General features: G+C 55.2%; 9 protein-coding genes across 9 annotated transcripts; 4 read left to right on the top strand and 5 right to left on the bottom strand.

Moving 5' to 3' along the window:
• Positions 1-1,088: 1,088 nt before the first annotated feature.
• Positions 1,089-2,564, top strand: A1O3_07231 (uncharacterized protein; the record flags this gene model as incomplete). Its single annotated transcript, XM_007737341.1, has 1 exon — positions 1,089-2,564. The coding sequence occupies one exon, from the start codon at positions 1,089-1,091 to the stop codon at positions 2,562-2,564; it is 1,476 nt and encodes a 491-aa protein (XP_007735531.1).
• Positions 2,565-3,117: 553 nt separating this feature from the next.
• On the bottom strand, positions 3,118-4,318 carry A1O3_07230 (uncharacterized protein; the record flags this gene model as incomplete). Its single annotated transcript, XM_007737340.1, has 2 exons — positions 3,118-3,323; positions 3,469-4,318. 2 exons carry the CDS (start codon positions 4,316-4,318, stop codon positions 3,118-3,120), a joined length of 1,056 nt encoding a protein of 351 aa, XP_007735530.1.
• Positions 4,319-6,758: 2,440 nt separating this feature from the next.
• A1O3_07229 (uncharacterized protein) lies at positions 6,759-7,840 on the bottom strand (the record flags this gene model as incomplete). The annotated part of the gene is made up of 3 exons (XM_007737339.1): positions 6,759-7,075; positions 7,128-7,371; positions 7,427-7,840. The coding sequence occupies 3 exons, from the start codon at positions 7,838-7,840 to the stop codon at positions 6,759-6,761; spliced, it is 975 nt and encodes a 324-aa protein (XP_007735529.1).
• A 397-nt stretch (positions 7,841-8,237) lies between these two features.
• On the top strand, positions 8,238-9,722 carry A1O3_07228 (uncharacterized protein; the record flags this gene model as incomplete). The annotated part of the gene is made up of 2 exons (XM_007737338.1): positions 8,238-8,716; positions 8,780-9,722. 2 exons carry the CDS (start codon positions 8,238-8,240, stop codon positions 9,720-9,722), a joined length of 1,422 nt encoding a protein of 473 aa, XP_007735528.1.
• Positions 9,723-10,607: 885 nt separating this feature from the next.
• A1O3_07227 (uncharacterized protein) lies at positions 10,608-12,638 on the bottom strand (the record flags this gene model as incomplete). The annotated part of the gene is made up of 4 exons (XM_007737337.1): positions 10,608-10,898; positions 11,170-11,825; positions 11,987-12,061; positions 12,167-12,638. The coding sequence occupies 4 exons, from the start codon at positions 12,636-12,638 to the stop codon at positions 10,608-10,610; spliced, it is 1,494 nt and encodes a 497-aa protein (XP_007735527.1).
• Positions 12,639-13,898: 1,260 nt separating this feature from the next.
• Positions 13,899-16,022, top strand: A1O3_07226 (uncharacterized protein; the record flags this gene model as incomplete). The annotated part of the gene is made up of 5 exons (XM_007737336.1): positions 13,899-14,494; positions 14,709-14,853; positions 15,020-15,301; positions 15,408-15,567; positions 15,655-16,022. The coding sequence occupies 5 exons, from the start codon at positions 13,899-13,901 to the stop codon at positions 16,020-16,022; spliced, it is 1,551 nt and encodes a 516-aa protein (XP_007735526.1).
• A 447-nt stretch (positions 16,023-16,469) lies between these two features.
• Positions 16,470-17,417, bottom strand: A1O3_07225 (uncharacterized protein; the record flags this gene model as incomplete). Its single annotated transcript, XM_007737335.1, has 1 exon — positions 16,470-17,417. The coding sequence occupies one exon, from the start codon at positions 17,415-17,417 to the stop codon at positions 16,470-16,472; it is 948 nt and encodes a 315-aa protein (XP_007735525.1).
• A 944-nt stretch (positions 17,418-18,361) lies between these two features.
• A1O3_07224 (CK1/CK1/CK1-D protein kinase) lies at positions 18,362-19,483 on the top strand (the record flags this gene model as incomplete). The annotated part of the gene is made up of 3 exons (XM_007737334.1): positions 18,362-18,461; positions 18,535-19,038; positions 19,107-19,483. The coding sequence occupies 3 exons, from the start codon at positions 18,362-18,364 to the stop codon at positions 19,481-19,483; spliced, it is 981 nt and encodes a 326-aa protein (XP_007735524.1).
• Positions 19,484-19,541: 58 nt separating this feature from the next.
• On the bottom strand, positions 19,542-20,624 carry A1O3_07223 (uncharacterized protein; the record flags this gene model as incomplete). Its single annotated transcript, XM_007737333.1, has 1 exon — positions 19,542-20,624. The coding sequence occupies one exon, from the start codon at positions 20,622-20,624 to the stop codon at positions 19,542-19,544; it is 1,083 nt and encodes a 360-aa protein (XP_007735523.1).
• Between the last annotated feature and the right edge of the window lie 407 nt (positions 20,625-21,031).

The raw sequence follows: 21,031 nt of genomic DNA, 5'->3' as shown, positions 1-21,031 counted from the left end.
GATGGATAGGTTGATGGATGGATAGGTTGATGGATGGATAGGTTGATGGATGGATAGGTTGATGGATGGATAGGTTGATGGATGGATAGGTTGATATATAATGAAAATTCACGTCTAATTTAGACAATAACATAGGCTTAGCGTCAGGAAACAGTAATAAATACCTGTACCGGCGTAGAGTCTGCATTCTTCACGTTCAGGAGCAATGTACTCCGTAGAATCCATCCACCGGTGGTCGCGTCGAGGGTCGAGGGAAGCTGGCGATGTGACGAAGTCAAGTGGTGTTCTAGGCTAAAAGCCTAAAGCCTTCTCCCAGTGCTCGTGCAAGACTGGTCACAGGATGAAGGCCGGAGGAGGAGGAGGAGTAGTAATAGTAGTACTAGGTGGTGGTGGTGGTGTAGCGAGAAGGAGTGTAGTATAGATACAGTAGTATATGCGTAGTCTGTATGGGGATAGTGGCTCTTGGCGTATATTTGTAGCTGGGATGCCTAATTCATCCTCCTCTCCTCCCCCTCATCCTCCTCGTCTTCATCACCGGCACCGTCAAGGGGAAGAGGCCATTCTGAGGAAGGACACCTCAACAGCTCTACAGTGCTTCGTACATCTGCTAGCAGTAAGCAGCCACCCACTCGAGCGGACTTCTTCCCCGGCCTCCCACCTCCCGCCTCCGGACGCCACGACCCCCGTCAACCGCCCCAGCTTGGTCGGAACAGTTGGAAAACGGCCATGCGGGGCCCCCACGTCCCTTACTCAACTGTACAAGACGAAGCCTGCCTAAAGGCGGCCACGGACAAACCCCGTCATGTATCTGGCCTGACACAGACCACAGACATACTATGTCTGGTAGCGACCATACTGGCGCCGCCAGGCATCTAGAAAAGATTGGGGTTACGGTGTGCATACATCCAATGTCTTAGAGGCTTTACTCACGATCGCCGCTAAGTCGGTCCTGAGGCAGACGCTGGCAATCAAAGAGGAGTTCCGTTGTCCACAGTCAGTCATCTCATCCCATCTCACCTCCCCCTTCTCTTCCAGTAGTACCGTGGCAGTGGCAGCACTCCCTCTCTCTCCCCCCTTCTCCCGGACAGATGGCATCGAACAATGGCGCTCAGGCTCCCACTCCAACACAAACACAAGTCCTTGTCGTTGGAGCCGGGCCCGTCGGCGCTTTCACGGCACTGCTGCTAGCCCACAGTGGGATCCAAGTGACTCTAGTCGAGGCCAATTCCGACGTCGACAGCTCGCCTCGTGCCATGGCCTTCCAGCCCTGTGCGCTGGCCGAGCTGGTCGAAGCCGGCATCTACGACGAGGTGCTGGAGCATAGTGTCCGGGACGCCGTCATCTCGTGGTGGCGGGCCGGCCTGGGCGCGGAGAAGAAGCACGTCGCTACCATCGCCACCAAAGAAGGTCGAGAGCCGTTTCTGACAGGCCTGAACTGCGCCCAGTCGGTAGTGACCAAAATATTACTCTCGCACCTGGCCAAAGAACCCTCTGCGAGCATCCACTTTGGCCATCGCGTGGTCGGCGTGGTCGAAAAGGAGGGAGAGGAAGATGGCGATGGCGACACCAACAGGCAAGTGGTCGTGACGCTCGAACACACACTCCCACAACCCAAGACAAACCATTTGGACGAAGTAGAAGTAGAAGCACAAGCAGCAGAAAAGAACCAGACGCTCCAAACGCAGATCCGAGCCAGCTGGCTCGTCGGCGCTGACGGCGGACGCAGCACCGTGCGCACAGCGGCAGGGATCGCATTTGAGGGCTTCACGTGGCCGAAGGAAGAATTCGTCGCGACAAACGTCTACTACCCGTTCGAGCAATATCAGTACACGAACCGCAACTTCATCATCGATCCCGTCCACTGGGCGATCGTGGCCAAGATCAACAACGACGGCCTCTGGCGCGTTGCGTACGGCACGACCCCGAACCTCACCGACGCACAGATCCACGCCGAGCTGCCCCAGCACTACAAGTACATCCTCCCCGGGCCGGGGACGGACTACCGCCTCGAGCGCGTCTCCAAGTACCGGCCACATCAACGCTGCGCCGCGACGTTCCGCAAGCCGAACAGCCGCATCTTGCTCGTCGCCGACGCGGCGCACCTGAACAACCCGATCGGCGGCCTCGGCTTGACCACGGGCATCCTGGACGCCGGACCCATGGCGCGCGCATTGAGCGCCGTCATCCAGCGCCGCGGCCCGGAGTCGCTGCTCGACACGTGGAGCGACCTCCGCCGCCGCACGTGGTGGGAACAGACGAACCGCCAGTCGATCGAGTTCGAGCGCATCGCCCAGCAGGGCGGCTACGGCCTGGACCCCAGTCACATCTGGGACCACGACGAAGTTGCCCGCGAGCGAGGCATGTTGCACCACATCGCCCATGCGACGCCCGACATGCGAGAAAAAGACGAGGCCTTGAACGAGGCCCTAAAAGTCCCTGAGAACCAGAGAGCCGCGAGGAGGAGGGTCTGGGCCCTGGCCATGCCTCCGGACTGGATGGCCGACTTTGAAGACAGCGCGGTCGTGGACCGCCGGCGGAAGCTGCGTCCCGAGTCGTGTCAATAAGACATACCTATAGAATCTAGTAGAACGGCTTTCAGGGTTAAGGTTCGGATATGCCGGCCGACGGCTACGACTACAGCTTCTATACATCTTCTCGACCACCACCTGAGGTTTCTGGAAGATGATAGTTCTAGCCATAGGCAGGAACGAGTGATACGCTGTAGTTCACGTCTTCAGATATCTAGTCAAAAGTCTACAGTAGTGCTAATGGCATAATTGAGAACTTGACCAAAGTGATCGAAGGTTGTTTGTTCTCCTATCAAAGAAGCCAAGGCTGCAGAGAGCCATAAATCAACCACAGAAGCCTAGTAGGAGAACAGCGCAAGGCTATATATCCGTACTGAGTACTGTACCTACCTAGGATCGTCTGCCCCATGACCTCCCGTTTCACATGGCCTCCACCTCCAACCGGCTCGGGGAATGGGATTGGGATTGAGAATGAGATTGGTGTTGTTGGACTCGCATTTCCATCTTGTGCAACTGCTCGGATCTGGTACGAGCAACTGGAACCATTGAGTCAGCCAGCAAAAGCGAAAGAACGGAGCTGCGGCTGCGGTTACGCCCACTTACAACCCCAAACCCAACCATTTTCCATCATGGAGCGCAGTGCGCCGAGCGGCACGGCGGCGAAGCCTCCCCCTTTGTAGGTCGGGTCGTCCATCTCGTCCATGATCTCGCGCGCCACCGACCGTAAGAAGCGTGTGTCCGGGTCGGATCGTTGCTGTTTGCCCGCGGCGGACATACAGAATGCAAGGAGAATGGCTTGGAACGGTTCAGTTAGACAGGGGGTCTGGCAAGCAGAGCAGAGCAGAGCAGAAACGCGTCTAGGGGAAGGCCAATCGAAATAGAAACGCCAACCGAAACAGAAACGCCAATCGAAATAGAAATAGAAATAGACTTGGCTTACCTCCTTCAAACCCGGCAACCACATAGTGAAACCCCATTTCCAGCGGTCCCACACGCGCAACGTGCTTGAACCCGACTTTGGCCCGGAGCAACAGATGTGCGGCAGCAAACTTGGCCACGCGGCAAAGAGTGCTCCATTGCGTCTCTGTCCGCGGCATCAACAGGTCCTCAAGAGCCTCGCGAGCGTCGGAGGCGACCCCGTCCGCCGGGACCGATGGATCGGTAGGTCGTTGAGCGCTCTCGCTTGGTACCAGCTGAGCTCGCATGAAAGGAAGCCGGTTCCCCAGTGTATCGCACAGACTTGCCTTGAGAAGCTTGAGCCGTCGAGGAGCACAGGTGTGGTAATAGGCAATCATCAGCAGTGGAACGCAGTCGGTCATGAGCGGATCTTCGTTGGAGTAGAGCGGATTCGTCACGCTTTTGGGGTGGCTTTTCCACGTCCTCTCGCACGCCTGAAGCGCCTTTTCCGTACTTGCAACCCATGGTGCTTGGTCGATGTCTGCAGCGAGGCCAGGTACAATGACGCTGGTGGTCCGCTCCAGCGTCACAATGTGGATTACAAGCCCGGCTATCAGCAGGAGCATCCCAAACGGACTCACAGGAGCGGTCACCTGGGTCCCCTGGAGAAGCAGACAGAAGGCCGAGTAGAATTCCATCTGGGCAGGTGACACCTTGCGGGATCTCTGGAGATGGGCGTTCCATGACTCTTCCGACTTCGCCACCCACACGTCCTGAGCGCTGGGGAGAGCCAGGTCGAACTCTTCTAAATTCAGGAGCGCTATTGGAGTTGCCTGGCCATCGGCAAGGAATGTCGCACAGAGCACTAAGATCCACGAGCCTGCCCTGGACATGTTCAGTAGCATACAAGGATATCGTGAGGTGGGATCTACCTTCGGAACGATTCGTCCCGAATCCACACGTGCCAGGAATGATCTGTTGCGTCCTTGGGCATTCCCGATTGGAATATCTGAAAGCTTCATCAGCCAGTCCGGCCTAACAAACGATAGCCTGGGGAGAATGGATCATATACCATCTCTGCCGTCAAAAGGTGGCCGAGACCAGCTCGAAGAAGGATCTCTGTCCCACGGCAAATGGCAAAGTGAGCCAACAGTACGTGTGTCTGCAGTCTCCATACAAGATCGTCCGGGTCACAATCGTCGGGAGCGATAGAGCTGCTCTTATTTTCGTGCTAGCCAAGTAGTCAGTACAGCATACAGCACGAGGGGGGTCTCAAGTATGTACCGCCTTGAGCAGCTGGCTGCTAGCGTTGTACAGAGTCATGGCAGCTTCTTGCTCGCCCGCATACAAGGCGCCGATAGAAAGGATGATAAGTGTCAAGGGCGCTAATGGGTCAGGTCAATATTTGGCCCACCAGGGGGAGTAAGAGAGTGACTGACGAGAAGCACTTGCAGGCCGAAAGGTTGCAAAGTGAATAAGAGGAGTGTGTGGGTCGAAATACCGAACGTAGGCCGTAAGATAGCGGCAGGCTCGGTGTCTCGATGGCGGTACAAAATCATTCGTGTCTCCGTTCGAGGCGGCAAAGGAGTGAACATCGGCCATGAATTTGTTGATATCCAGCTCCATGCTTATCGGCGGAGACAGCATACTCTCTATTCCGCCTTCCGACGAAAAGGTAGAAGTCTCATCTCCTCCATCCGACCTTGCCTTTGCCCTTGTGGCGGCGGCCGGCGATGTGGGCACAGTCCGAGGCGGTAGGAGGGATTGGTGCGCTTCTGGAAATAGGAAGGGCGAGCTAAGAGCCATGTCCAGGTCGAGCTCAGACAGCTGTAAGTACTCGCCGGCAATATCGGGGAGCCATAAATCCTGTCTGTCGCTTAGGAAAGGGTCAACTAAGTGTGAAGCGTCGTTAGTGGAGATATATCCTGGTCTGTCAACAGTTGCTGGCTCCATAGAAGGGTTCATAGGATCAGGATTCCCGTCAATGTGATTCTCGGCTGGACTTCTGCTCGCACCAGGAGGCTGCTGATTGCTTCCACGCCTCGAGGCTTCATCAAAGTCGGCCGAAGCGATCCACGAGTTTGTGTGGTCGATGTTGTGAGAATCTCGCGGCTCTAGTGATCCGTCGGCGGAGAGCTGACCTATTTCAATCGTGCAGCCCTCATTTGAGTTCGACAACTGGACTAAGTCTTCGCTAGGATTCGACGAAGCCGAGATGTCTGTGATGGCCGAATCCACCGGCTGCTGATTCTCAGGTGGTGATGGCGAAAGGCTGCCGGCGACCGGTGGCCGAGCTGGGTGAAACTTGCGGACATGGCGCAGCAACGTATCTTTCCGGGTGAATTTGCTCGAACAGTGCAGGCAACCGTGTAGGCGTTCGTTTCGGTCTGAAAGCCACCGGGGTCAAACAGCTGTTGCTCTGAATCTGGGCTGTCGCCCAGGAAGAAAGCACTGCACGGTGGGACTTACGTGACTGTTCGTGGCGTTGCAGGTGTTCACCACGAGAAAAAACCTGTCCACATATACTGCAGGTCCGTCTGGCCCCTGGCCGTCCGCGGGGTTTGGGTCCTAAACGTAGAACGCTGCGGCCAGACTTCTCGGATAGTTGTGCTAAGGACATGACTGGCTCGCCGGCTTGATATTGTACAAACTGGTCATGAAGTTTGGCGCCGGATACAGCCATTGTGGTGACTGTGAATGCATATGGTTCTCGTCAATATTGTCATGGACACAGTGTCGGGGCTGGAGGTGAAGGTGTGTCGTTGAAGAAGGATGCGATGAGGATCGAAGAGGTCTTTGGACGAAGAGCGCAGCTGAACAAAATGCGGGAGGGGAAATGTGGAGAAGATCTGGGGTAGAGTTCAATGCAGGACGCCTAAGGAGTTAGGGCCTAAGGCTTAGGTAGGGGCTTAGGGCCTCGGGCTTGATGCCTCAGAGCTCTTAGGCTCCTTAGGCTTACTACAAGCCCGGGATCTCCTACACTGGCCATACTACAGGCACCTAAAGGCTAATTAACAGTAGTAGTGCCCCGGAGAATCCTTCCTAGGCAGCTTGGGCGCAGCCCGGTGCGTCCCGTGCCCCTAAGCCCACGTGATCCGCCTAGCCTCCTCTTTGTTCCTCGTCCAACTCCTCAATCCCTGCGGTGACCTCGTCTCGATCACACATATACTGTCTACCTCCGACGATCGAATCGGTGGGACGAACGCAATCGGTATAGGTTTGTATGGCTGCCACTACAACGTCCAATGGTACGACATCCAAGTGTGTCTGGGCGCATCTACACCAAGAATGAATGGCCAGTTCCCTCTCTCGACCTGTCACCCAACCTTCTCGTCACTCACCATCGACATCGAAGCGGAATGCCCCTGCAGATGTACCTCCATCATTCGGCAGACCCCATAAGAAGTCGACCTTGAGGATATGCAGGTTGTTCTTGCCGATCTCCGCGGCAGCTTCGGGGCTGAGGAACGCTTCCAGGTCATGCTCGCAGTCAATATATCTGCCCCTCAAGGAATCTTTGACTCTCCCCGTGGCGAGAAATACACAGACGGCCGCACATAGGTCGACTGACGTTCGGAAGTTCTTGAGCCATTTGGGTCGATCGGTTGCCAGATGCGGATACTCCTCCGCCACCACCGGATCCATGGTTCCTGGTCGCAGGTTGTCAGTGATAATGATAGCAAGGGAGAAGGACTGGCGAACGTTTGGACATGCCGGTCAAAACGGCACCTGGGTGACAGCAATATAGCTGGATTTTGTCTCCTAGGCCGTCCGCGTCGAGATCTTTCTGGATGCTCTCGGTTGCTTTGATTACACTGGCCTTGGAAATGGAGTAGCCAGCCAGGTAAGGCACGGTCACAGTCCCGGCTCGCGAGGCAACATTGATGATGCAGCCACGGCCACGAGCTCTCATTCCGGGAAGCACGTTGAGCGTCGTAAGAAGCACCTGTGCGGGCATGGTCAGCCTGAATAAGCTTGGAGGATCTAGGACTGCCTATTACTCCTCCGAGGTTGATCTCCACCTCGCGCCAGATGGAAGCGAATGAATCGAGGAGAATGGGTTTGGAAGTGCAGACACCGGCAGCATTGACAAGGATATCAATATCTCCGAGTGACGCCTTCACAGCCTTGACCAATCCTTGCACGTCCGATTCGTTGCTGATGTTACACGCAAACGGAGCCACCTTCGCTCCCAGCGCCCGGCATAAGCCAACTGTCGACTCTAGCTTCTCAAGCGAGATATCTGTCACCGCAAGAGCGGCACCAGCCAGGGCGAAATGTTTTGCGATCTGCTGTGCAATGTCTCCTCCAGCTCCAGTGACGAGCACAAGCTTTCCCGCGTGTGCATTTTCGAAATTCCCTGGTGCTAAAAACGGGTAAATGTCTGAGTGGACTTTGGGTGGACCGACTGGCATGATCGGCAGAGTCAGAGTCGGCGGCTACCGTCACAAATGCGCCTGGACGAATTGGTCTTTCGGCTCGAACAGTCAGTCCTCGTCAAGACAACTTCTTTATGTTAAGAACGTTCAATCCTAACAAGTGTTTGCATGTAGCCTCGACTGGCTTTACCATGCTCCAATCCTGAGGGCTTAGGCGGCAACTCCGCATGAATGAAAGCTACATACAGTACCACACCAACCCCCACCTCCCACCTCCCCAGCTTGCCCCCCCCCCACATCAACCTCGACCAGGTATGAGATACTCATCATGTGTGATGCGCGACGTCCGGTTGGGTGATGGGCGACACAGAGAAGATGGTAGGCACTATAAGCAGGGCTCTCGGCTAGGAACACGCCCATTCAACCATTCTCCATGGCTGATGTGAAGGACAATACTCACGAGCTTGCGACATTTCTGTCACATCTCACCTACGACCAGCTGCCCCAAGAGGTTGTCGACGTTGCAAAGGCGTCAATTCTGAATATCATCGGTTGCGCCATAGGCTCCTCGGACATCTCGCCACGCCGCAAAGCCATCGCAGCCTTACTACCCGGCAAACTTCTCGAGGATCCCTCGGCAGCAGGGGCAGCCACTATCTGGGGCCGGCCGGAGCGGACTGACGTAGAGACTGCGACCATCCTCAACGGAATAGCAGCCACCGCCAGAGACTATGATGACACTCTCCTTCGCACTGTCATTCACCCGTCTTGTACCGCCATCACGGCTGTGCTCCCGTGGGCCGAGGTCCACCACCTGTCGGGGAAGGAGTTGATCCTGGGATTCGTCGCGGCGTTCGAGACACAAGCTGCAGTTGCAAATGCGATCTCCCCCTCCCACTACGACAACGGTTGGTCAGTGTCCCAGACATGTAGCCGAGGACTTGCGGATTTCGAAAGGTCACTGACGAGACTCAGGCACATTACCGGCTCAACCGGGGCTTTCAGTGCCGCGGGCGGGATTGCGAAGCTACTAAAACTCAATCCAGATCAGTTTGCCGCAGCCCTGGGCCATGCATCGAGTATGGCTTCAGGGACCCGCGCCATGTTCGGCAGCGATACCAAAACACTTCACGTGGGCCATCATGGGCGCAACGGTATAGTGGCGGGAAAGCTTGCGCGGCACAACTTCTTTAGCTGCCCTGCACCTATCGAGGCGTGGGCACGACTCGTGTCCACCACGGTCGACATGGGCCTGATCAGTGACCTGGCATGCGGCGGTCCGTGGCAGATCTTGAGCAACGCCTTCAAGCCATACCCGTGCGGCATTGTCATTCACCCACTCATCGACGCCTGCCTCGAGGTTTCCCGCTCGTTCTCCGTTGACGGCGAAGTGAAGCCCACGGGAGGGCCCCGAGACCTGAATGACCTGGCTGAGATTCAAGTCACGGCGAATCCACAGCTGTTGAGGTTGTGTAACGTGCGCCATCCTCGCACTGGGTTGGAAACCATCTTCTCCTTGTATCATGGTTGCGCCGTCGCTCTGGTTTATGGACGTGCCACCCCGGCCGAGTTTTCCGACGACGTGGCTGCCAACGATGCTCTGGTGCACAGCATCCGAGACCGTGTTTCGGTCCAGACAGATGCCAAGTTGCGTGACGATGAAGCTTACGTGACTTTCACGTCGCGCAGCAAGGCACATGGTGCACAAGCGGCGAGGACCGTCTACATCGAGCATGCCACTGGCTCGGTGAGAAATCCCATGACTAAGGCTCAGTTGGAGGAGAAATTTGTTTCGCAGACGGAGCCGCATCTAGGAAAGGAGAAGACGAGAAGGGTAATAGAGGCTTGCTGGACGCTGGAGTCGATAGAGGATGTCGGGGAGTTGGCCAAGCTACTTGCCACGACGCCGTCACCATGAGCTGAGCATGATAGAATCGTTATTGTTCTTATTCTTGGTATTGCCCTTGGTATTGCCCTTGGAATTGCCCTCTTCCTCTTGCAGTCCGACTACCACAGACTGCTCTGCTTGCAACCTGCAACACTTGACACTTAGGTGCAGTATTTAGTAGTATATAGTAGTATTTGGTATTCAGTAGTACGTATATCTCTAAAAACCAAGGGTTGAAGCTCACTCTCTCTCTACTAGCAAGGTCTTTCTTTCGATATCTCTGAGAATATATGACGAACATTTGACGTCGAGCTAGATACTGACAATGAACATATACTGTAGTGTACTCATTGGCAAGGATAGCTATGTAAGTAAATACCTAGAGATCAGGTATATGGATGCATGGGGTAGGGGAGTATGTTGATACTAGATTAAGGGCTTTGCTATTCCTCCACCCATACTGACTATGTATCACCCAGACTGTTACCCACAGTCACACCATTACCAGCACCGGCACCGGCACTATCGACCCATTGAACCAGACCGTCAGTCAGCCAGATCGTTACCTACACTCACACCGTCGCCGTCACCCACACCGTCACCCACACTCATATCTGTACCGGCACCGGAACTGCCACTATCGGCCGATGGAACCAGTCGGTCAGCTAGCCAGCCAGCCAGCCAGCCAGCCAGCCAGTCAGTCCTTATGCGTCGACTCCGGTCTATAATCGACTTGAGACAGCTCCAACCCCTTTTCCTGGGCTTCTTCCCAGTCTCGACGCAGCACCTCGGCATGGTGAGGGGAGCGCGGGCGAATATCTGATGAAGACGGGTCAGTAAGAAGAAACAAGACACCGACACCGACACAGACATAGGAAGCTCAGATGACAGGGATTAGATTATTTCCAATTCTTCCTACTCACCACATACGAATGGTTTGGCAATAGCCATACCACCCGGCAAATAGCCCGTCTGGAAGCTAGCGTCGACGGGGATCTCGATGCCGTTCTCGTCCCGGGCCAGACGCAGGTCGAAGCCCCACATCAGCCGGGCGATGTTGATGAACAGGCTGCGCTCGGCGACGTGCATGCCGGGACAGATGCGGCGGCCGCCACCGTAGGCATAGTGGTCGCGCATGGACGGGTCGGCGGCGGCGGCGGCTTCGGCGGCAGATAGGGGGTGGTTGAAGAAACGCATTGGTTCGTACTGGGAGGGGGGGTTGGTTAGTACTGGGATCGAGTGGAAAAGGAACAGAATAGAACAGAACACATGCCAAAGGTGGTAGAGAATACAATATAGCAGAATAGAACAGAACACAGGCCAAAAGTGGTAGAGAATACAACATAACAGAACAGAACACAACACAGTCCAACAGTGGTAGAAAATACAATATAGCAGAACAGAACAGAACACAATAGTACACATCATGTAGAATGACTTGATGCATACACCATGGGCATGTGGCTCTTTTTCTCACCTTTTCTGGCTCGGGAAACCTCTTCGGATCGTAATGGATGCCCCAGGTATTGATCATGACAATACTGCCCTTGGGGATGAAAAAGCCCTTATACCACCCGTCTTGCATGGCGTAGTGGTTGGTGCCGAACTTGTTGATGGCTCTCCAGCGCAGGAGCTCCTTGACCATGGCGCGGAGGTAGGGCAAGCGCGGCTCGTCGTCGAAGGTCGGGGTCCGATCTGGGCCGACGACGGCGTCCATCTCGGCGTGGGCGCGGTCCAGCACGTGGCGGCCGCGCGACAGCACGCCGACAATCAGATTGTTGAGTTGTATGCTGGTCGTCTCGGCGCCGGCCTCGATCATGGTGCCTAGCACGTAGGCGGCTTGGAGCTCGTCCAGGCCCTTGCCGCGCCAGTCGCCCGTCATGAAGGCTTTGCCGAAGCTGTGCGGCGCCTGCGCGCTCTCCAGCTCCGCCTGCATGCGTCGCCAGAAGAACATCCACACCGCCGAGTCTTGCTGGTGGATCGACGCCCCGACCCGTCGCCAGTCGCTGACCAGGTCGAATGCCCGGAAATTGGCCAGTGCCGGGAAGCTGTCGACCAGCCAGCTGCCCGGCCGGCGGATCGATCCGAATCGCTGGAGGACTTGGAAGATCTTGGTCACGTCGGGGTGTTCCCCTATACGCATGGTCGATTGTGTCAGTGGTGAATGTCAGTGTCAGTGTCGGTGTGAATTCAATTGATCTTCTGGGAGATAGAAGCAGGCGAGGAGCAAGCCAGCACTTGTTCTCTTTGGTAATGAATGCTTCACACCCGTAGCGAGGATTCAGAACACGTACATTCAGGGAGTCGTCGCCCGTAGGTGATTTGCATGATCAGGCTGGACGTGTAGCGTCGGTTGTGCATGTATGTGTCTAGATGGAGGGTGTCAGTGTCAGTGGTAGTGTCGGTGGGAAAGATGACCAAAAGTCTGTCTAGAATCCCGAGGAGAGTGCCTCGATGAGAAACAGAAGACCTACCTCGAGGATTGTCCAGAATGTCGACCGACAACTGCTTCGCTTCATACAACTGGGCGGGAGCGTACGACCGGGACATAGTGGGCGTCAGGAGACGATGGAGGATAGAGCGAATGGTGCGCCAGCGCGGGCCGTGCGGCATGTTGACGACGCGGCGGCCTCCACTGGCACAATCCGAGGCCATAGGCATCGGCGGCCTGCTGGAGTAGATGGCGCTCTTGCGGTCGATGAGCTCCTTGACCGCCTCGGGCGAGTTGAGCCAGATGAAGTCGGTGGTGCCGGCGCGCGTGCGGAACACCTCGCCGTACTGGCGCGCCCACCGGATCGCGTTGGTCACCGTGTCGTCTTGCATGTGGTAGAGAGAATGGTTGAGGATGGGCCACGCCGCCGGCGCCGGTGGCATGTGTTTGCGCCGCGGATCTGATACTCCCAGCAACAGCAACGACAACAGCACCACCAGCACCAGCACCACCATCAGCACCACGTAGACCGGCCGGGCATGTTGAACCTGTACTCCTAGGTTTTGCACCGTCCTCGACAGAAACCGGGAAACGTCTTGCACGCCGAGAGCGATGGCGATGGCGATGGAGCTGGTGGTTGAGTGCGTCATGGTGGTGTGGGCTTGAGATTGAGATTGAGATTGAGGCGATCTGTCTCTATCTGTCGATTGATAGTGCCACTGTCAATAGGAGAAGAGCGAGCGGACGGGAGCAGAATTAGTCCCGTACCGCTGCTATCATATGTATTATGTATGTCCTTGGTATGTATGTTCTTGTTCTTGGTAGTAAGTGTATCCCGGACGTAGTGAGGATGTGTGTGCTTAGTATGTATGGATGTATGTAATGGACTGTCGAGCGAGAGCGAGGGTCAGGGCCGGGTTCAGGATTCCTGTCTCGTGAGACGCCTCCGTTTGAGATGGAGATGAAGATGGAGATGGAGATGGTCACGCCTATGCGTATATACAGTATCAACAAACAAACACCGTCCTCTTCCTCGCACACTCACGCTTTTTAGCATCGCACATGTCTGCTTGAGGCCGCGTGGACGTCCGCCATGTCTGGGAATTGGAACGGCCACCTCACCTCCTAGTCCGGCGAAGTCCAACAATACCGTACTCGAGGCTAGGACCGTAAGATTCGGATCGGGCTTGCAAGACACAGCTCAGGAAATGGCCCCGCCCCCGCTCCCGCTCCCGCCCTGTATCTCAGACGGGGTCAACACTCTGATGTGGCCCAGAAGCTAACGGGGGGATTGGGTTGGGGTTTGGCCTTGTCGGAGTGGGACCATGATATAAGGCTGTACGCTGTACTCTGTACTGTGTACTCCGTACTCTGTACAGTAGAAAACACGACAAGCAGGTACGTACAGCACGTAGTATGTACAGTATGTATAGTGGGCGGGGGTGCAGGTGCCAAAAGGGGAAAGGGGGGCAACGGGAGGGGACCCGGGACCAGGGACCCGGGGTGGAGTGGACTTTGCATAACGCGGGGGTGGGATACGGAATACGGGGTAAGGGTGATCCACCAGCTTACTCTACATACGTACTACATACTGCATACTACATACGCATACTGCATACAGTACTGACAGACTTACCATCCGGGGCGTGGCTGTAGGTGGCTGGTAGTTTTGGATTCTGGATTCTGGATCATTTATATGTTCCAGGCAGATCTTCCCCGGTTCATCCCCCTGACGTCCTCGCCCTTGGTGATTCTAGAATCCAAGACAATATAAGATGTCTGCGTCTCCCACAGCAACAGCAACAGCAATAACAGAACCGGGCCATGAACTGGCACTGGCCGAAAAGCTTGCAGCTGGATCCGAACACGTCGAACTCAGCCACCGGCTCGACGACAAGGACAAGGACAAGGATATTTCCTCCCTGGGACACGATACCGATGCCGACGCTGATACCAACTTGACCACACCGACGACGCACCGTGAAACCCGGCTGGTGCGCCGCGTCGACTTGCGCGTCCTGCCCGTTCTGGCCATCATCTTTGCCGTGTCCATCATCGACCGCATCAACGTCGGCTCGGCCAGGGTGTTGGGCATGCAGCAGGACCTCGACTTGACGGGCAACCGCTACAACGTGATCCTGCAGACCTTCTTCCCCGCCTATTTGTTGGCCGAGCTGCCGTCCAACTACGTCCTGGCCCAGGCCCAGCTCAGTCCCCGCGCCTGGTTGTCTTTCCTCCTGGTCTCCTGGGGCGCTGTCCTCACCGGCATGGGCTTCACCAGTAGCTGGAGAGTGCTCGCCTTCCTGCGCTTCCTGCTGGGTCTGTTCGAGGGTGGGATCCTGCCTGGAATGGTATTCATCATCAGCTGCTGGTCAGTCTGTCCCTGTCTTGTCTTTGTGTCTTATGGGCTTTATGAATTTTGTCTCTTATGCTTCATGATTTCACTACGCCACTCCCACTGCCACTCCCACTGCCACTGCCACTGCCACTACCAATTCCCCTTCCACATGATATGCTATTTGGCTTGGTTGAGGTAGGGTACGGCCCTAACCCCTGACTGACCGACTTCGTGGCTGTCTACATAGGTACTGCCGGTATGAGGTCCATCGGCGTGTAAGCTGGGCCTACTCGGTCGGAGTGCTCGCGTCCGCCTTTGCTGGTGTGCTGGCATACGCGCTCGGGTTGATGGGTGGTCTCCGCGACATGAAAGGATGGAGATGGATCTTCGCGGTACGTGTGGTGCGCACTCTGATCCTGCTTGCTCGTCATCAGTGAGTGAGTGAGTGGTGTTTGATTCGATTCGACTTGACCTAGCCATGTATGCAGACTGCAGACTGCAGACAGACCGCGACACATGAAGATGAAGATGAAGCTGATTAGTATGATTCGTCCACAGCTCGAGGGCGCCGCCACCATGCTGATCGGCATCGTGTCTTGGTTTGCCATCCCCCACTTCCCCCAGCACTCGAACGTACTCAGTGCCGACGACAAAGAGCTGTACACGGCCCGGCTGCAGCGTGACCACGGTCATGGCCAGGCCAACGGAGAAGACAAGATCACCTGGTCTCTTCTCGGAGAGGTGCTCGGCGACTGGACGAACTGGCTCCAAATCCTGCTCTTCACCTTCACCAATACCTCGACATACAGCCTGGCATTTTTCGTGCCCACCATCCTTACGGTATAGTACTAGTACTACTGACACTTTGACACTTACTTCCTCTCCTCAATCCCGAAGTAACAGTGTAATATATATTCACAGCTCTAACCATGACTCGCATTCGCAGGGAATGGGCTACACCGGACTTCATGCCAGTCTCTACTCAGCCTGGCCCTACCTGGCCACCATGGGCGCCATGTGGATCTTTGCCTACGTGAGCGACAAGACCAGGATGCGCACCCCCGTCATTTGCGTCCAGAGCCTTCTCCTGCTGATCGGTCTCCTTCGTAAGTGGCACTCCATCCTTCCTCGTTGGTGGATGGAATCATTTCAAAGGCACATCCTGACCGAATGACATGATTATGATACACCAGTCATCCGGCCCCGGTATTCCAATCAGCTCCGGTATTTCGGCGTGTTCTTGGCCACCATCGGCTGTCAATGCAACGTCCCGGCCCAGCTGGCTCTCGCGCAGTCCAACGCACCGGGATCGGCTAAGCGGTCCATCATGGCCGCCGTCGTGGCCTGGGGAGGTCCGATCGGGGGGCTGGTGGGAAGCAACATCTTCCGCCAGCAGGATGCCCCCACATATGTGCCTGGCTTGTACACCACTGTGGCCATGGCGGTCATGATCATTGTCGGCAACGTACTTGTTGCCTTGGTCTTCCACAGGAGAAACCGAATCGCCGAGCAGACCAACACTCCCGTGCATGGTGTGCCAGACTTCAAGCACTCATTGTGATCTCGATGGAACTGCCTAGAATGAAAACGAGTGTGTGGTTCAAGTGCACGTGGTAAAAAAGGCAACCGATTACGGAGTACATTATAAGCATCCTAGGCGCATCGAAAGGAGGATTGAAACATACCGTTACGCCTCGATCTTTAGATTTGGCTTGCTGACCCAGTATCGTTGTGCCGGGTACTCCGTACACAATATAAAACGACATCACACCTGGCTGACAGCCATAGCGGCAGTCACCAGAGGTTCTCCGGTAAGCGCCGAATCCGATGAATCAATATAAGACGAAGATCATGATGAAAGCCATGCCATCCCATCCAAAGAAACATAAGGCCACATTTATCGGTTCGACCCGAACCCCGTCAACGACCTGCATGGGCTTGATATGCCTCCGGATCCTGCCATCTTCAAGCAAGTGGCGTGAATGCTGGCTAGGGTGGCGACCGCAGTCTACCGTTCATGAGCACGTCTAGGACGTTTGACAACCGTTTGCTGGAGAGCAAGCTCATCCGCTGAAGTTTCGGAGTGCTCCTCCTGCAATGCAGATGAAGATGTACTATTCGTGAAGGCAGTGGAAGGGCTATCGGCAGGTGCGCGTCGAGCCATCTGATTTGCGTGATCGATAAAGGCATCTCGATTCTCCTTCGCCAGATCTCGAATGTTACGATAGGAAGTAACCCCCTGAACGAACGTCTCTCTATCGCTCGTCAATGCATATGCCTTGACTTGAGTCATATGATACTCGGTTCGTCCAGGAACTGCAGACTGGGTCGGATGCGTTGCGTAGATCACTAGCAAGCCTGGGCCAGCCTGATAAGTAGTGGAAAAGCTATACGCGTTGTTGTCGTACACAACGGTCGCCTCATTAGCACCGTAATTCTGGAGCTTGTGCATGGCGCGTGCTCCGACAACGCCATTATATAGCGCCTGGTTTTTGGCCACAAATGGTAATCCACTCGGGCTTTTCGCCTCGAGAAAGAAGTTAGGAGCTGCTGGACGGCTTGTGTTGGTGGAGGGAATGATGTATGGTGCTAAATCGTGAAGCACTTTCGTATCGATGGCTGAAGGTGCCGCTCCGTAGTACCTATCTGGCTTAGGGTCACCGAGACATTTATCAATAGGCTCGAGATTGTTGAGGGGGGTGTCGGCTTCGAAACGATGGTTCGTTTCGTTCCCAGCGATGAATGGAAAGACCTTTTGCAGCGACGTTGTCTCGCCTGATGCCCTTGCATTTTCTTGCTTAAACGCTCGGAAATCATCATCGGTAAATTGTGATGGTGAGAGAGATGCCCGCGGGGCCAAGAGTCTGCCATGGACGGCATCCAAATTTGCCGGTTCGGGTTGTGTATGTCCATCCGGGTGTTCATAACCTTCTGGGTATACGCCGTTGTCAATCATTGTTTGCTCAAAATTCCCGCTTTTGGTCGAATCTTAGAGGTCCTGTTCGAACCAGTCCGTCTCGATGAGGCTGAAGGCCGTTTACGGCTGGGGGAACCGGAATGAGCGCTCGTTTCGTCGGCGATAGGAGGCAATAAGGCAAACTGTCTCCGGTCAGTTTCTTGGACCCCAATGCGTAGAAAGAAGTCGTACTTACTCCTCGGAGATATGATAGATCAGGACCACCACGGCGGGCAAAGCGTTGAAGCCGTTGTCGCGCCCTCCCCGTGGGATCCCCAACGTCTGATACGGGTATATAGGGCGGGTTAGCCGTCTTTGGAACGATCGTGTGGTCGTACTCCCTAAGAGCAGAGCGACTAAGTCGAACCTTAGACAGCCTGTCCCATCCGTTGGAACTGCGAGGGTGAGGATGAGGGTCAGGGCGGCTCTCCGACGAAGATCTGTGCTTCTTTGCTACGGGCACCTGGACCTGACCGGAATCCGTCGAGGTACGGCGTCGTTTCCTCGACGGAGGCTCCGGGAGCATGAACATGAGGATAGAGGAGTGAAGGAGTTGGCCATGAGGCGGCCATGGGCGAGGACGTGGTGTTGCGCTGGCAAGGGAGGGCTGGCGCCTAGAATGCAGCGCAGCCAGGCACCTACATACCAGGCAGCTCCCTGGAGAGGTGGGTTCAAGTGTCAAGTATCAAGTATCAGGTTGTGCTGGCAGTGATGTCGAGATTGGCTGAGAACTAATAATTAAGGACTTGGGATCACGGTTCCCGCCTAGTCGCCGCCAAGACGCTAAGAATTGACTGCGGGCACTAACTGACGCCGGCTGCGGTTGCCTTGTGCCCGCCATATCAACTTGCAACCATCAAGGGTGATTGCTGCCTGTCTTCAATGCCCGAAACTACAAGTATGTGCTGAGGTACTCAGAGAAGACCGGCGTTGATCCCCGCGCCATGGATCCGTTTGTCCAGCGCGTTCGAGAGATACGAATAGGCGGCAAGTATCAACTCCTCCGGAAGCTGGGTTCGGGATCATTTGGCAAAGTGTATCTTGGTATGCAGTTGCCATATGTGGCCGCCTCCTGCCATTGCCCACCCATGTCCGCTTCCACTCACAGGTCTCGCAGGTCGCGATGTAGACTCCGGCGCAGAAGTCGCCATCAAACTCGAGCATTTCTCCGCGGACCCGTCTCTCCTCGACGATGAAGTTCCCATCTACCAGGAGCTGGCCGGGCAAACCGGGTTTCCGCGCATCTTCTGGCATGGTTTTGTGCATGACTTCAAGGCGCTGGTGTTCGAACTTCTCGGACCGAATTTGGAAGACTTGATTCGATATTGTGGCAACCACTTCTCTCTCAAGACGACCTTGATGCTGACCGATCAGCTGCTTCGTCGGTTTGAGGTTCTTCATTCACATCGCTACCTTCACCGAGATGTCAAACCAGAAAATTTTCTCCTAGGGGTGGGTCGGCAGGGTAATGTGGTGTACATGACGGACTTGGGCCTGGCAACCTATCTACGGCCCCGGTCTCCAGGCTCAAACAAGGGCAAGGCCCACGAACATTCTACTTACGAGCCTCACTTATTGGGGACATGCAGATATGCGAGCATTAATGGTCATTTGGGAGCTGGTAGGTGACGGGGACATCAAACAGTGGGTGTGGACGGGATTGATCAGCTGACATGTGTCCTTTGACAGCGCAATCCCCGTGGGACGATTTGGAGGCACTAGGCTATATGCTGGTGTATTTCCTAAAGGGCAAACTTCCCTGGCAAGGCCTCAGGGGCGAGGGCAAATATCGACGTGTGTTGGAGATGAAGCAGACGATCCCCGTGGACGAGCTTTGTGCCGACCTTCCTCCCGAATTCGCCTCTTATATGCATCATGTGCGCCACCCGAACGAGGATGACTTGCCTGATTATCGATATTTACGGAAATTGTTCAGCAACCTTTTCCACCGAGAAGGGTTTGAAAACGACAATGTCTTTGACTGGACGATCCGGGAATTCATTAGACTGGAGGCTGAATCTCAGCCAACCTCCCCTATGTCCGGCGTTGTAGAGGAGAGAAGCTAATTTTCGAAAGGCAAACAAATCGGTAATCATGCTGTTGTATTCCAGAACTGTACAAAAGCTACTTTCCATGTTCCTTTTTCAAAACCTCTTCAAACTCGTCCCGAAAAGACTGCGCCCAATCCTCCTTGGTCCTTTTCGGTCGCCAGCCCAACTCTCTCGCGATATCCGCTCTCGTCCTAGAATTACTGGCATATCCCAATTCACACAGCTGCTCGTCCCCAGCCACCCACTTCGCCGCCGCTTCGGACAGACTCACACTTCTCGTCTCGGCGTCGCTCCATTTCCCCAGCTCGAAGCCGGCCTTCGCAATGTTCTCGGCAACCTCCCTCCACGTGAAGGTTCCTGTGGCGCTGAACATGAAGCCCTGCGCCCCGACAGGAACGATGCGTCTCCCTTCCACCCGGTCCAGGAGCACAAGCTCATACAGCACGGCGAGATCGAGGACGTGCACAAAATCCCACACCCCCTTCCCGCCACCGACGTACTCTGCCCTCCCCTGCCTCGCAGCCGCTCTCATCTGTGCGGGATACTGGATCGACAACCGGTTGAACTGGCCCGAGCCGAGGCCGTAGATGGTCGGACTCATGATAATCGTGGTCGGAACGCCTTCTCTCAGCCCCGTCTCCACCACGGCGAGGTCGCTCGTGCGCTGAGAGTACGGCTCGATCTCGTTCCGCTTCTTCAAGTAGGCGTAGATGTCGATGTCGGGGTCCTTGTCGCTGAAAGTGCGCGGTTCCAGATACGTCTTGCTGATCGGCCGGTCGGCCAGATTCGAAGTCCCCGACGTGTGGATGTAGTATACATTGGCATTGGCATTGCTTTCCAGTTCAAGCTGCCGTTTCCGCCGCGCGAGACCTTCAATCAAAGCTACAGCGCTGCCCGCGTGGTACCCGGACGCGGTGTGGATGACGATGTCGTTTTCCGCCGCCGCCGCCGTAATGGCTGCCGCGTCGTCCAGGTCGCGCATCGTGTACACCTTGAGATTGGCAGACGAGAAGGATTTGGCTCGGTCGTCGTTGCGCGTGAGGACCGACAGTTTCAGGTCTTTGACGCTTGCATTTTCCGACGAGAGAAGGTACGAAAGGATCGTTCCGCCAATATAGCCGGTGACGCCGGTGATGAGGACATGAGTTGGTGCCATTGCCGTATTACAGTATATACCTACCGGTTGTAGGTGCTGTATACAGTACAGTACGAGTACCTACTATAGTAGCTGCTAGGTACGTACTACTAATATATATACCTATGTACCTATATATTAGTAATCTAAAGTTTTATGCAAAGGTGCCAAGAGGGACGTGACGTCAATTTAGTAATTGTTTTTGGTGTTTTCTAATGCCAGAATTAAATACTCCGTACATATAGCTAAGTACTAATTAAGCACACATAGTAGTGGTATACGGAGTACAATTAAGGATTATACTACCTTAGTACTAGGTCAAGGATCACTATAGAGATCAAGGGTCTTGATGGCCCCACCGACCAAGCTGAGTCTAGTAAGTCTGCTCTAGGATTTTGACGAGCGTAGTGACTGACAACTTCAAGTTG

The sequence above is a fragment of the Capronia epimyces genome, assembly GCF_000585565.1.
Source record: "Capronia epimyces CBS 606.96 chromosome Unknown aczIQ-supercont1.6, whole genome shotgun sequence".
Lineage (NCBI taxonomy): Eukaryota > Fungi > Ascomycota > Eurotiomycetes > Chaetothyriales > Herpotrichiellaceae > Capronia > Capronia epimyces.
Note: the sequence above shows the minus strand (reverse complement) of the source record. Positions and strands in the feature narration are given on the sequence as shown.